Here is a 13,144-nt window from a genome sequence, read left to right on the forward strand (position 1 = left end):
TAATCAGAAAGCACCCTCGAAATATCAAGTTACAATTTTATTCAGAGGCAGAAAGAACAAATATTGACAGTATGAGCTTTCGGGCTGAGAACCTTGCCACTCCCTTCTGACACGGCCGTAGTCACGACCACTCACAACAGCCTCTGAAAGACTACACTGGTGCAAATCTGCAACACACCAGATTACTTGAACAACTCACACAAGCACATAAACTATGCACTCCGTAGGAGGGATGGAAATGGTACAAAACACTAACATTAAAAAAATTAACTTGCCACTGAGGGTGCAACTTGATTTAAAAAAACTCTCACGGTGGAAGAATGGCAACTTTATATACTGAAATGACCATTTAAATAAAAACCCATGAAATGTAATCTTAGATAAAATATACAAAGATGCTCTACATTACACATATACCGCCTCTCAAGATGATAGGCAAGATAAAAACATATTTCAGGAATTCGGCCGTTACACTTCAGGCAATACATTCGTTAACATAGAATCCGACAAACATGACAGAGGCAGCTATTAACGTATGGCAGACCGACAGACAGACAGACACTAACTGCCTAACAAATGCGGACGGGAGACAGACGAGCAAGCTGGGGACGAGAGACTGACCAAGAAACAAGTAGAATTTAACAAGTAAATGAAACAACATATCACGAATCACTTAACTTCTAATAAACTGCGATGGCTGGCGAAGACCTGGCGCAGCACCCCCAAAACGCTCTCCCGAACCGTCCGCTACCAGCCGCATCAACGGACGCAGGAAGGTGCGCCGATCTCCCGTATCACGGCGTCGCACCTCGCACTGGCCAGAGCGATGTCATGCGTTGGCTCCTGTTGCTCTCGTGTTGGCCGCGAAGTCACTACCCCTCGCTATACGGCGCGGCCCACTGGACTGACGTGGCGACCTCACATGCGCCGACACTCAAGACGGACAAGTCATCTTGTGTCTCAGTGCGCGACCGACCAACCGATCGATCCAACCGCCAATGACCATTGCCCGAACAAACTCAAGCAGACTGGCGGCCTAACACATACTAGCACTCCGGACGACAGACAGACACTGACTGCCCCATACTGACCCGGCTGACCAACTGACCGACTGGCGAGCTCATAGCGCCCCTTAAATGCACGTGAACAGGCAACCTTTCCCCATTCCCACCAGAGGGAGACACCAAAGCTGCGATTGCCACAGCGGCGCCACCGCCAGAAACGGAGGGCGACTGCTTCACACTACGCGCTGCTGCGCGCTCTTCAAAACAGCAGTTTTTACCACGGCTCACACCCCATTTCGAAACGTTCTGTACATTCTCGTCTGAACGGCTAATCGTCCACGAGTCACTTTCGTACTAGGCTACACTCCAGACAAGTATCTTCAGAAAGAGACTTCCTAAGCCTTAAACCCAAATTTATATTAGATGCTAAAAGAACTTCATTTTTTGCTATTACCAGTCTCTATTTTATATCAAATCTACTTCGGCAATCATGAGTTATTTTTCTGCCCAATTAGCAAATCTTCTGCCTCGTTTCCTTATCTGATTCTCTTAGGATTGCTTAATGTAATTCGACTACAGTCCATTACTCTTATTATACTTCTGTTGATGTTCATCTTAAATCCTCTTTTCAAGACGCAGTCATTCTGTTTACCTGCACTTCCAACTCCTTTGCTGTCTCTGACAGCATAACAGTCTTATCAGCAAAGCCCAAAGTTTTTTTTCTTCTTCCTGGTTTTAATTCCTTCCCCATATCTTTCCTTAGTTTCCTTTACTGCTTTCTCAGTGTACAGAGCAAATAACGTGAGACAGAGGGTAGAATCCTGTTTCGCTCCACTCTCAACTGCTGCTTCTACTTCAGGTCATTTGACCTATGTAATTGCACTCTGGTTTCTATACAAGTTGTAAGCAACTTTTCGGTCCCTGTATTTTATTCCTCCTACCTACAGAATTTCTGCCATTTTTCTCTATTTTACAAGTTGTGACACAGTCATGAGAGGATTCCAGGTATCCAGGAAATTATTTGCATTATTGTAATTACAGTCTTGGATCACAATGTTTATTTTTAATCAGTTCATTAATTTTGGTAGGGAATGATCATCTTCAGACCTAGAAAATGTAAGAGCATTTATAAAGAAATTAATGGCTATACGAATTTAAAGCAGAAAACAACTATAAAACAACTGTACAACTTATCAATATCTCAGTGAAAACGTGTTGCATTACACACATCACGCTATTACATGTTATGGTGCACTCAAATCATTAGCCATTTCTGCTTCTTTAAACAAATAAAACAAATAAACATTGTGATCCAAGACTGGAATTACAATAAAGCAAATTTCTTACCTGTCTTATATGATAAATGATGGTGTCAGTATTTTGCACACCACTAATTATGAAACTGATATTTCGGTGGCATTCACGTCTATCAGCATCTGCATTCTTTGGAACTGAAATTATATTAGTCTTCTCGAAGTCTGAGGCTACTTCGCCTGTCTTGTATACCTTGCTCACGGTGTGAAATAGTTCTGTCACGACTGGCTCTCGCAAGGATCTCAATATCAGATTCAGTCAGAAACGTTCCTTCGTTATCACAGATACAATCGGATTAAATATATCCGCATACCCCTAAGTAGTGCGAAACTGACCGCTAGATGTCCAGAGTGGCGGACCCGCCAGTATAAAAAGAAGTATGGAGTATTGGGTTGCCCGTAAGTAAGCAGTAAAGGCTCAGTGACTTGGATGTCGCCTGAATAACAAATCAGTCAGGCACATTTCAATCCTTTTAAAGTTATCTAACGTGACTCTCGGTGAAGCGATTTGAAGTGGAAAACGAAGCAGCAACCACAACTAAACCAAAATCAGGCAAACCTCATGTGCTGGCGGAGAGAGACGTTGAGCATTGCGGAGCGCGGTTGTAAAAAATGACATGGAATCAACGAACCACTCGTGAGTTCCAATATGCTACTAACAGACCAGCCAGAACAACCACTGTGCGTAGAAAATTAAACCAACTGGAAAATTATTTATACAAGACATCAGCAAGGTGCCAAAAGTGGCAATTTACCCTAAATAATGAAAAGTATGAAGTCATTCACATGACTGTTGAAAGGAATCCTCTAAACTTCTGCTACACGACACATAGCACAAATCTAAGGGCTGTCGACTAAATGCCCACAGATTACAATTACTAATAACTTAAATTGGAAGGATTACATAGATCATGTTGTGGGTGTGACGAATCAAAGATTGAGTTTTACTGAAGAGGCAACAAATCCACCAAAGAGATTGGCTACATTACGCTTGTCCGTCCTCTGCTACAGTATTGCTGTGCAGTGTGCGACCCTTGAAACATCCCCTTAGAAAAATTTAAAAATGGCAGTGCTGGAAAACCTCTTACGTTATTTGATTTTCAAACAGCTGAGCAAAACTGAACGTACTCAGACATTTCTCTCTTTATTTATTCTGATCATCACTAAACTGACAAACAATATTTTTTTAGCGCAACGCAATCTGACTTTCAATAATCCCTACAAAAGAATGGCCCCAACTAACAATAACCTACACCTTTCATGAATCACTTACCTCACAAAAATCTTCGTTACTCAAACTACTGCAATACAGCGTGCGCCAATACTGCCAGCCGGCCGAAGTGGCCGCGCGGTTCTGGCGCTGCAGTCTGGAACCGCGAGACCGCTACGGTCGCAGGTTCGAATCCTGCCTCGGGCATGGATGTGTGTGATGTCCTTAGGTTAGTTAGGTTTAACTAGTTCTAAGTTCTAGGGGAGTAATAACCTCAGCAGTTGAGTCCCATAGTGCTCAGAGCCATTTGAACCATTTTGAACCAATACTGCCAGCTGAATAAAAGATTCTAACTACTGAATGCACTAACTACTGATAGGCATAGTTAGCAAATGAAAGATTTTGATAGACAACAAACAATGTATTTACCTTAACAATGTTCAAAAAATTTACTCTTTCTGATGGACACACGTCCAGATCGTCCGCTCTAAAAATTCTGCCATCTCTGTCCCCACATCCACCACTGCTGGCGGCTCACCTCCAACTGCGCAACACTACGAGCTGTTTACATCCAACTGCCCAACACTACAATAGCAAATATTCCAACAATGCACACCAGCTACAGACTGCACACAGCACAGTCAGTGATTTTCATACAGAGCGCTACGTGGCGTTACCAACATAAAAACCTAAACAGCCTACTTACACCCTTACCACATACGAATGACGGAGGACATCGGAAAGGCAGAGGGTGTCACGGAGATGATGCACAATTTCGGGTGGCAGCCATTAAAACAACGGAGTTTTTCGTTGAGGCGAAATCTTTTCACGAAAGGTCAGTCACCATCTTTCTCCTCCGAATGCGAAAATATTCTGTTGACGCCCGTCTACATAGGAAGAGATGATCAGCGAAATAAAATAAGAGAAATAAATTAAATTAAAATACTTAAGCAATTTACACAAGGAAATACTCACCCTTCAAACAAAGAATTTTTAAAGGTAATTAATGCAAAAGTAAAAGATGATAAAAATGGTTCAAATGGTTCTGAGCACTATGGGACTTAACTGCTGTGGTCATCAGTCCCCCAGAACTTAGAAGTACTTAAACCTAACTAACCTAAGGACATGACAAACATCCATGCCCGAGGCAGGATTCGTACCTGCGACCGAAGCGGTCGCGCTTTCCAGACTGTAGCGCCTAGAACCGCTCGGCCACGCCGGCCGGCAAAAGATGATATTCCAAGAGAACAAGTATAAACCCCAGAATAATAATTCCCATGAAGGAAAGATTTAGATGTTCGATAGAGAAACGATATGAAAGAGATTTGATGAACCCTCTGACAAGCAGCTAAGATTGTAGATTACTTATGTATTGTAGATATAGATGCAGAGTGGGGTGCAATAGTTGAACAACTCGTCATAAGCCACACATTATTGTAATCGGTAGTAAGCGACGCTTACGGGGGAGTAAAGAGAGCCGCCGCTGGATAGTAGATGACTGGAAATCAGTGCTTTGAAGTGGTAAATCACGATATACCTTGTCGTAATACATGGAAACGTTTGGGTATGGCGAATGCCTGGACAACGTTACCTGCAATCTCGTATAGTGCCAACAGAGAAGAGCGCAGGAAGGGGTGCTGAGCTGTGGGGGTGTTTTTCGTGGTTAGTGTGTGGGTCACTTATAGCGCTTAAGAAAACGCTAAATGCGGAAAAACGTGAAGTATATTTTACAACATTGTGTCTGTGTACTATAGACTAGGCCTGTTCACCGATCTGTTTGTGCGAGCTGACTCGCACTCACGCTTCAGCACTGAGCAGCCGGCGTGTAATAGGCTGCGATGAGGAGGAGGGGAGCAGCGAAGGGAATCGGAAAACGGCAGCTCGGGGCGAGAAACTGTTGTCAACGAGTGTTTTCTACTGCCGCTGATAGCTCTACGAAAATGTATTGCTTCACGGTAGCTAATTAATGCCTTATGCAAATTTATTTCCTAAAACTGTTGCACTGATGAGAAATGGTAATGAAATGAAGTTTACATTTCTTTTAATCGATGAAGCAAAGAAAGTGGGACAGCTAAGTACGGAATTCGATGAGTGTTACAACCGGTGCAGTCTTGCGACGAATATCGTTTTCAAAGGAAGTGTGTTTAGAGAGTATTTTATTCACACGTTAAACTCAGACACACTGCATGTCAGTGAATACGACTTCTTTTACTTTTCAGTGTCTTGCACCGCTTTCTCAGCACTGCTAAGTCGAAGCTATCTTTTTCTAATTGAGGTCCGTCAGTGAACTTCTGTGAGCAGATTTCGTTGTTGTCGTCGCGGAAAAAGGTTGCTCGCACAAAACGTAAGTCCAAACATCAACATAACCATAGCTGCAAACCCATAGAGTTGTGGAAAATTGTTTTGAAGAAAACTTTTAAACGAGTCAACGAGACTTGCTCCTTATTGGTGTGGCCGAGCGGTTCTAGACGCTTTAGTCTGGAACCGCGCGACCGCTACGATCGCAGGTTTGAATCCTGCCGCGGGCATGGATATGTGTGATGTCCTTAGGTTAGTTAGGTTTAAGTAGTTCTAAGTTCTGGATGGTGTCTTGAAGGGAGGATATAAAATGAACATCAACAAAAGCAAAACGAGGAATGAAGTCGAATTAAGTCGGGTGATGTTGAGGGTATTAGATTAGGAAATGAGACACTTAAAGTAGTAAAGGAGTTTTGCTATTTGGGCAGCAAAATAACTGATGATGGTCGAAGTAGAGAGGATATAAAATGTAGACTGGCAATGGCAAGGAAATCGTTTCTGAAGAAGACAAATTTGTTAACATCGAGTATAGATTTAAGTGTCAGGAAGTCATTTCTGAAAGTATTTGTATGGAGTGTAGCCATGTATGGAAGTGAAACCTGGACGGTAAATAGTTTTGACAAGAAGAGAATAGAAGCTTTCGAAATGTGGTGCTACAGAAGAATGCTATAGATTAGATGGGTAGATCACATAACTAATGAGGAAGTATTGAATAGGATTGGGGAGAAGAGAAGTTTGTGGCACAACTTGACCAGAAGAAGGGATCGGTTGATAGGACATGTTCTGAGGCATCAAGGGATCACCAATTTAGTGTTGGAGGCAGCGTGGAGGGTAAAAATCGTAGGGGGAGACCAAGAGATGAATACACTAAGCAGATTCAGAAGGATGTAGGTTGCATTAGGTACTGGGAGATGAAGAAGCTTGCACAGGATAGAGTAGCATGGAGAGCTGCATCAAACCAGTCTCAGGACTGAAGACCACAACAACAACAATAAGTTCTAGGGGACTGATGACCTCAGAAGTTAAGTCCCATAGTGGTCAGAGCCATTTGAACCCACTAGGCCATCATTACAATTCCCTCGTACCCATTCACTCCCAGTTGCTCTTTCTCACACATTCAGCCCAACTCATTGTCACAATCTCTACATGTCTCTTTGTCATTGCCTATTGTCTCACAGCCACAGTCCCCTTCCTTCTGTCCTACTACTACACTCACTGTCTCCCTCTTGCTGTCTCGTACTGCTATATTTTTAATACCTCATTCTTTCCTTCCTACTACTGCAGTCTCTTCTCACTGTCGCTATCTCTCTGTTCCTGACTGTCATTAGTTGGCTGATTGGTTGGTTTGTTGATCTGGGAGAGAGGACCAAACAGCGAGGTCATCGATACCATCGGATTACGGCAGGATGGAGAAGTAAGTCGGCCGTGCCCTTTCAAAGCAACCACCTCGGAATTTGCCTGAAGTGATGTACGGAAATGAAGGAAAACCTAAATCACGATGGCTGGAAGCGGATTTGAACGGTCGTCCTCCGGAATGCAAGTGCAGTGTGCTAACCACGGCGCTACCTCGCTCGGTCCGCTGTTATTCTCACATACTCTGTCTCTCATTATCACCAGCTCTCACTCACTTCCACTTTCTTTTTCTCTTTGTTCTCCTCCCCGCCCCCCTCCCACTCCTGGCACTGTCTCCTTCACTCTTTTTCTAGCACTGTCCTGTCACTGTCAAAAATATTCCACTGCGACTGTGTCCCTATTTTTCCCTCACACTGCCATTGTCTCCTTCGCTACTTCTGCAACACAACCTCTGTCTATCTACCAGTATTTAGTACTTTTCCATCTCTTCGCCACTACCACTGTCTTTTTTCTGTCTCAGCTTAAAGAGCGGGAATATGTTCGCATGCCAAAACTTTTTTGTGCCGAGGAAGGTAAAATGGGGCAGCTGGTACCCTACTTTCCAGACAGTCTTTTAAATAAACGGGAACATATTCGCATTTTTTGTGCTCCGATAGGAGCATTTTTCCGCTAGTTCCCTTCGTTTTCCTGTTGCAGCACGGCATGTTACTCTTATGAAAGCAAAATCATTAGTCAGTAGAATTTAAGTAGTTTACTTACGTGAAATTGTAATAATGCAACAATCCCAAATGATGACGGAGACACTTTGCTTGCATGTTTCCCGTGCTACGACACATTATATCGAGAATATTTTCGAGATTGCTCGAGATCGGGATCTTAACAATACAATGTAAACAGTCATTTCCTGTGTCGTAGCTGGCCTTCGGTACTCCCCACAAAAAACAAACAAAACAAAACAGAAAAAGGATTTGAGATGCTTGTCGACAACGGATAAAGATTTTTGAAAACGGGAAATAGCTCCTCTAGGTAAATGCCTAGAGAATATACTGCTAAAATTTGACCAACTTTCTGCAGTTATTTATTACTTAGGTTTGGCCACATACTGGATTTTGCGTGTAGAAGTAGGGTGACATTCAGGCTCTGTATCTTGGAAACGGATGAAGTTATCAAGAAAATTTTCGAGGTTATTCGAGGTCGGGATCTTAAGAATATATCATAAAAATTTTAGCCACTTGCTGTGCATAACCGTATTGGAAACCTCGTCTGGGTTTTGGTCCGCTGGTGACGGCGGAAATATAGTAAAAAACCTCTTTTTTGGGCTTTTTCCGAGGAACCGCCCATGAACTAAAGGTGCCTCCGTAAGTCCTATCAATCCCACCGTAGACCACAAAAAAATGGTTCAAATGGCTCTGAGCACTATGGGACTTAACACCTGAGGTCATCAGTCTCCCTAGACTTGGAATTACTTATAAGTAACTTAACCTAAGGACATCACACACATCCATGCCCGAGGCAGGATTCGAACCTATGACCGTAGCAGCAGCGTGGTTCCGGACTGAAGCGCCTAGAAGCGCTCGGTCACAGCGGCCGGCGTAGACCACACCAAATGCAAAAAGGATCAACAAAATGACTCTGAGCACTATGGGACATAACATCTATGGTCATCAGTCCCCTAGAAATTAAAACTACTTAAACCTAACTAACCTAAGGACATCAGACAACACCCAGTCGTCAGGAGGCAGAGAAAATCCCTGACCCCGCCGGGAATCGAACCCGGGAACCCGGGCGCGGGAAGCGAGAACGCTACCGCACGACCACAAGCCGCGGACAAAAAGGATCAACAGATATGCTCCATTTAGTTATCAGGATATAGTGTGTAATATTCATACTTTGACCCTAAATCCGCCCCGGTAGTTGAGTGGTTGGCGGCACGGTAGCTCAGCACTCTGTAATAAAAAAGCTGAGTCAAGGAAACAACGATCAACTTGAACGGGTGTTTTGTGACGTCCGCCCAGAACAAACTCAGCGAACTACATCGAACAAAAAAGGGAAAAAAAGTGGTCAGAGTGAAAGAATGTCAATCCTAAGGGCCCAGGTTCGATTCCCGGCTGGGTCGGAGATTTTTCTCCGGTCAGGGACTGGATGTTGTGTTGTCCTATTCATCATCGCCGAAGTGGCGTCAAATCGAAAGACTTTCACCCAGCGAACGGTCTACCCGACGGGAGGCCATATTCACACGACATTTACATTTTTTTTACCGTATAATATAGAATCGTTACGACTCGCCAGGTTAGCCGAGAGCGCTAATGCGCTGCTTCCTGGACTCGGGTGGGCGCGCCGGCCCCGGATCGAATCCGTCCGCCAGATTAACGACGAGGGCCGGTGTGTCGGCCAGCCTGGATGTGGTTTTTAGGCGGTTTTCCACATCGCTCTAGGTGAATACCTGGCTGGTCCCCACGTCCCGTCTCAGTTACACGACTCACAGACATTTGCAACACATCCGCACTTTTCCATGATTTACACTGTACGCAGACAGATGGGGTACTCTGATTCCGTCCCGGGGGCGGTACGGGGTGGCGGCAGGTAGGGCATCCGGCCACCCCTTCACATTAACATGCCAAATCCGCTTTAACCACGCCAACCCCGAGCAAAATGTGGGACAAAGGCGCAAGCGATAGCCATAGCGAAATGTAGAATCGTTACAGCAAGACGAGTCTTCTCTTGGATATGTAAACGGTCCCTAGTCCGAGGGCTATCACAGCACTTAGCTCTACCTTCCTATCACCAGCGGAACCTGAGGTATGAGCACAGGGAGATCCTGTCTTTGTGGGCGACGTTTTGGAATATATTAGGTACACAAGCATACGGATAATGTGCACCGGAACGCGCCAAGTACTGATGAAGGAGGAGGAGCAGAGGAGTACGCAGTGGCTGTGTTCCGCCGCTGCCGGCCTGCTCGCGTCGGCGTGTCGCGCGGCCAGGAGCGGCGGCACCAACAGGAGAGCGCGGCCACTTTCACCGCCGCGGAGTGGCGAGGCGGCGGTGGCTGCCGATCCGCTCGCTGGAGGCGCGCCGGTCGCCAGGTGGGAGCGGCTGCCGTCCGGCCAGGCCCGGCCAGTGTCGCGCCAGACGCCGACGCGAGAGGACGAGTGTGTGCTGTGGTCCGCGGAACACGAGCCATGGTCAACGAGAACCGCGCCGCCTCGCAGGGGACGCGCGCCAACCGCGGCTCCGCCGACGCCATCGAGATGGGCAACAGCTTCCAGGTGAGCGCGCCTCCGAGGCCTCGCGGATGTAAAGCGCGAAGAACGGTTACCGGTAGCTCTCTCTGTAAAGCCCAAATTTCTGCAACGTTACCGTTGTGGTAATACTGTGAAGTGCGTGGCAGAGGGTACTTTCCATTGCACCACATCTACACCCGCAGTTCGCAAGGCAGCTGACGGTGTGTGGCGGAGGGTACTGGCAGTGGCGGACTAGGCTCGGGGCGGCAAAACTAAATGCGGCCTCCGATTTGCATGCAGTTTGATGTCAATGTAATGACGTTTTTGTGAAAAATTATTAACATGTAGATAACTGCTGACAAAAAATTCAAGTATTTATGATGTGTGTACTCTACGCTTTAGTACAGAGGTTCCCAACGGGTGGGGGTCCGCGAGCTATGGCAGAGGGGTCCGCAAGATGCTATTACAATAAGAAATATTATATTTCATATGATAACAGCTTTTTTGTTTTGGCCCCTCAATATTTTTGCACTAATGAATATATCAATGTTTTTTCTAAGTACCAAAAATAGAAAACGTATGAAAAGACTCTTAATTTGGCTTTTTTAGGTACTTTATACTGTGATATGACAAGGTACCAATCATGCTCGATGAGAGGGTCTTCGAGAAAATTTTGTTGGGAACCCCTGCTCTAGTAAGTCAAATATACATACTTGAAGATACAGGTGCGAAAATTACAAAACGAATCAGTATGTATCGCAACAACCATCAGTTGGAAAAGAAATAATAAATATCAGAGTAAGAAAATGACCTTGTACAGTTATAAGACCAGCTACTTTCGTAACCTTGGTACCAGACTTAATTATTACTGATATTATAGTACATGTTTTCGTGCCTTTATTTTACTGAAATTCACAATAACGTCCTTAACGTCTATATTTCTTCAAACTTATCTCTCGACTAATAAAATTGACAGAATGGCTTGTCGTTATTGATTCATAGTAGAGCGAAGACAACTTTTTATTAGTTTTAGTTTAGGAAACCTGCAGCATGATGCGACTGAGACACAAGTGGTCAAGAAGTATTGGACTGTAGGTGGTATACATGGGAATGATTCACTAAACTCTTATTTAGCCCTCCGTTGCCCGCGCGAATTACACTCGTCATCCACATAACTTTCCCACTCAATTTTGTCTGACAGTGCTGGACTGAATTCGCGCCATTTTCAGTACCTTTCTGTTAAGTCTCCAGCTGTTAGCTCCAATCATTGTTGTCCTTCAGTTACGAAAGATACATTGTTTATGAAATTATTATAGTCTGGAGGACACTTGTTATCCGCACGAGCTCTGCTGCCACAATATGAAACAAAGTAAGTCTGTATCACATTATTGCTTTCCAAGATTCAATCGTTCTTTCATGTGCGTAAATTTAGAGGTATTGAAACTGATTGCAGTTACCTTTCGTGTTACCTAGTATTCTCTTTATTTTTAAGTTGTGGAAGAAATGTCAAAGGCAAAAAACGTGGGACAGAGTTTAGTAGAGATCCTAATGTATGGTTGCAATGGTTCAATGAGCTGAGTGATGAAGATGCTCACTGTGATAGCGCTGACTCAGAGACTGAGAAATGTGTTCATGAAAGCGGTCATGATTCAGGAACAGAACAAAAAGTGTCAGAAAATGATGAATATGAATCACAGGAAGAAGTAACTCAAGAGGGCGCATATTTTTAGGGAAAGATGGAATAACTAAACGGAGGAAAAATAAATATCCTACCAGTGTTAGAAGCAGATCTTGTAATTTTATTACGCATTTGCCTGGACCAAAAAATCAAGCTCGTATAAAAAACACAGAAATAGAAATCCTGAATTTGTTCTTGCATGAAAACATAATAAGCATTATCGCAACATGCACTAATATATACATTAATGAAGTTCGTGGTAACTTCTCTAGGGAATAGGACGCTAAAGAAACAGATGCGACAGAGATCAGAGCTTTCATTGGTTTGTTATATCTATGTGGATCTTTGAGATGTTGTAGGAAGAGTATATCCAAATTGTGGGATAACTAAAAGGGAAATGGACATTAATCATGTTATTTATGCATAAGTGAAAACCGATTCAGGTTTCTGTTGAGATATCTGGAGTTTGATAATATCCGTGATAGAGGTGTTCACAGAGAGATTGACAAGTTGGCTGCTATCAGAGCTATCAGAGAGGTACTTAAACTATTCACGAACAATTTCCAAAAATATTTTTCACCTGGTGAATATCTTACTGTTGACGAACAGATTTTGGCATTTAGAGGAAACTGCCCGTTCTGGCAATATATTCCTAGCAAACCATCGAAGTCTTTGGTTGATGTAAAAACAGCTTACACTCTGAATTTAGAACCGTACGTCGGTAAGCAACAAGAGGGACCATGTAATGCCAGTAATTCAACTGAAGATATTGGTCTTCGAATGTTTCAAACGTTAGAATATATTATTTTGTGTGCAAATATAAATGTATTATATTTAGATTAGTAAAAAAATCACAAAACCAGTCATAAAGGCCGTTCACAGTGTACAAATAGACCACTTGCTTTGTGGATGACACCAGTCATCCGCGCGAGTGACGATGTCACGACTTTTCGCGCGAGTAACGGAGGGTTAATACTAAACTGAAGGATTTCTTGGGCTATCCACCAAGCAGCACCGCCCACACTCTTATCGGTTGCACATAGATGCCTACGATACATTTTTATTTC

At 43.9% G+C, this 13,144-nt stretch overlaps 1 protein-coding gene across 1 annotated transcript in view; it reads left to right on the top strand.

Moving 5' to 3' along the window:
• The first annotated feature begins 10,308 nt into the window (after window positions 1-10,308).
• Window positions 10,309-13,144, top strand: part of LOC126190922 (venom dipeptidyl peptidase 4-like) — a 605,109-nt gene continuing 602,273 nt past the window's right edge. The window contains exon 1 of the mRNA XM_049931557.1: window positions 10,309-10,444. Coding sequence (XP_049787514.1) covers window positions 10,358-10,444 — 87 coding nt within the window. The 5' untranslated portion in view covers window positions 10,309-10,357. The remainder of the gene's footprint in view (window positions 10,445-13,144) is intronic.

This window comes from Schistocerca cancellata, chromosome 6 (assembly GCF_023864275.1).
Source record: "Schistocerca cancellata isolate TAMUIC-IGC-003103 chromosome 6, iqSchCanc2.1, whole genome shotgun sequence".
NCBI lineage: Eukaryota > Metazoa > Arthropoda > Insecta > Orthoptera > Acrididae > Schistocerca > Schistocerca cancellata.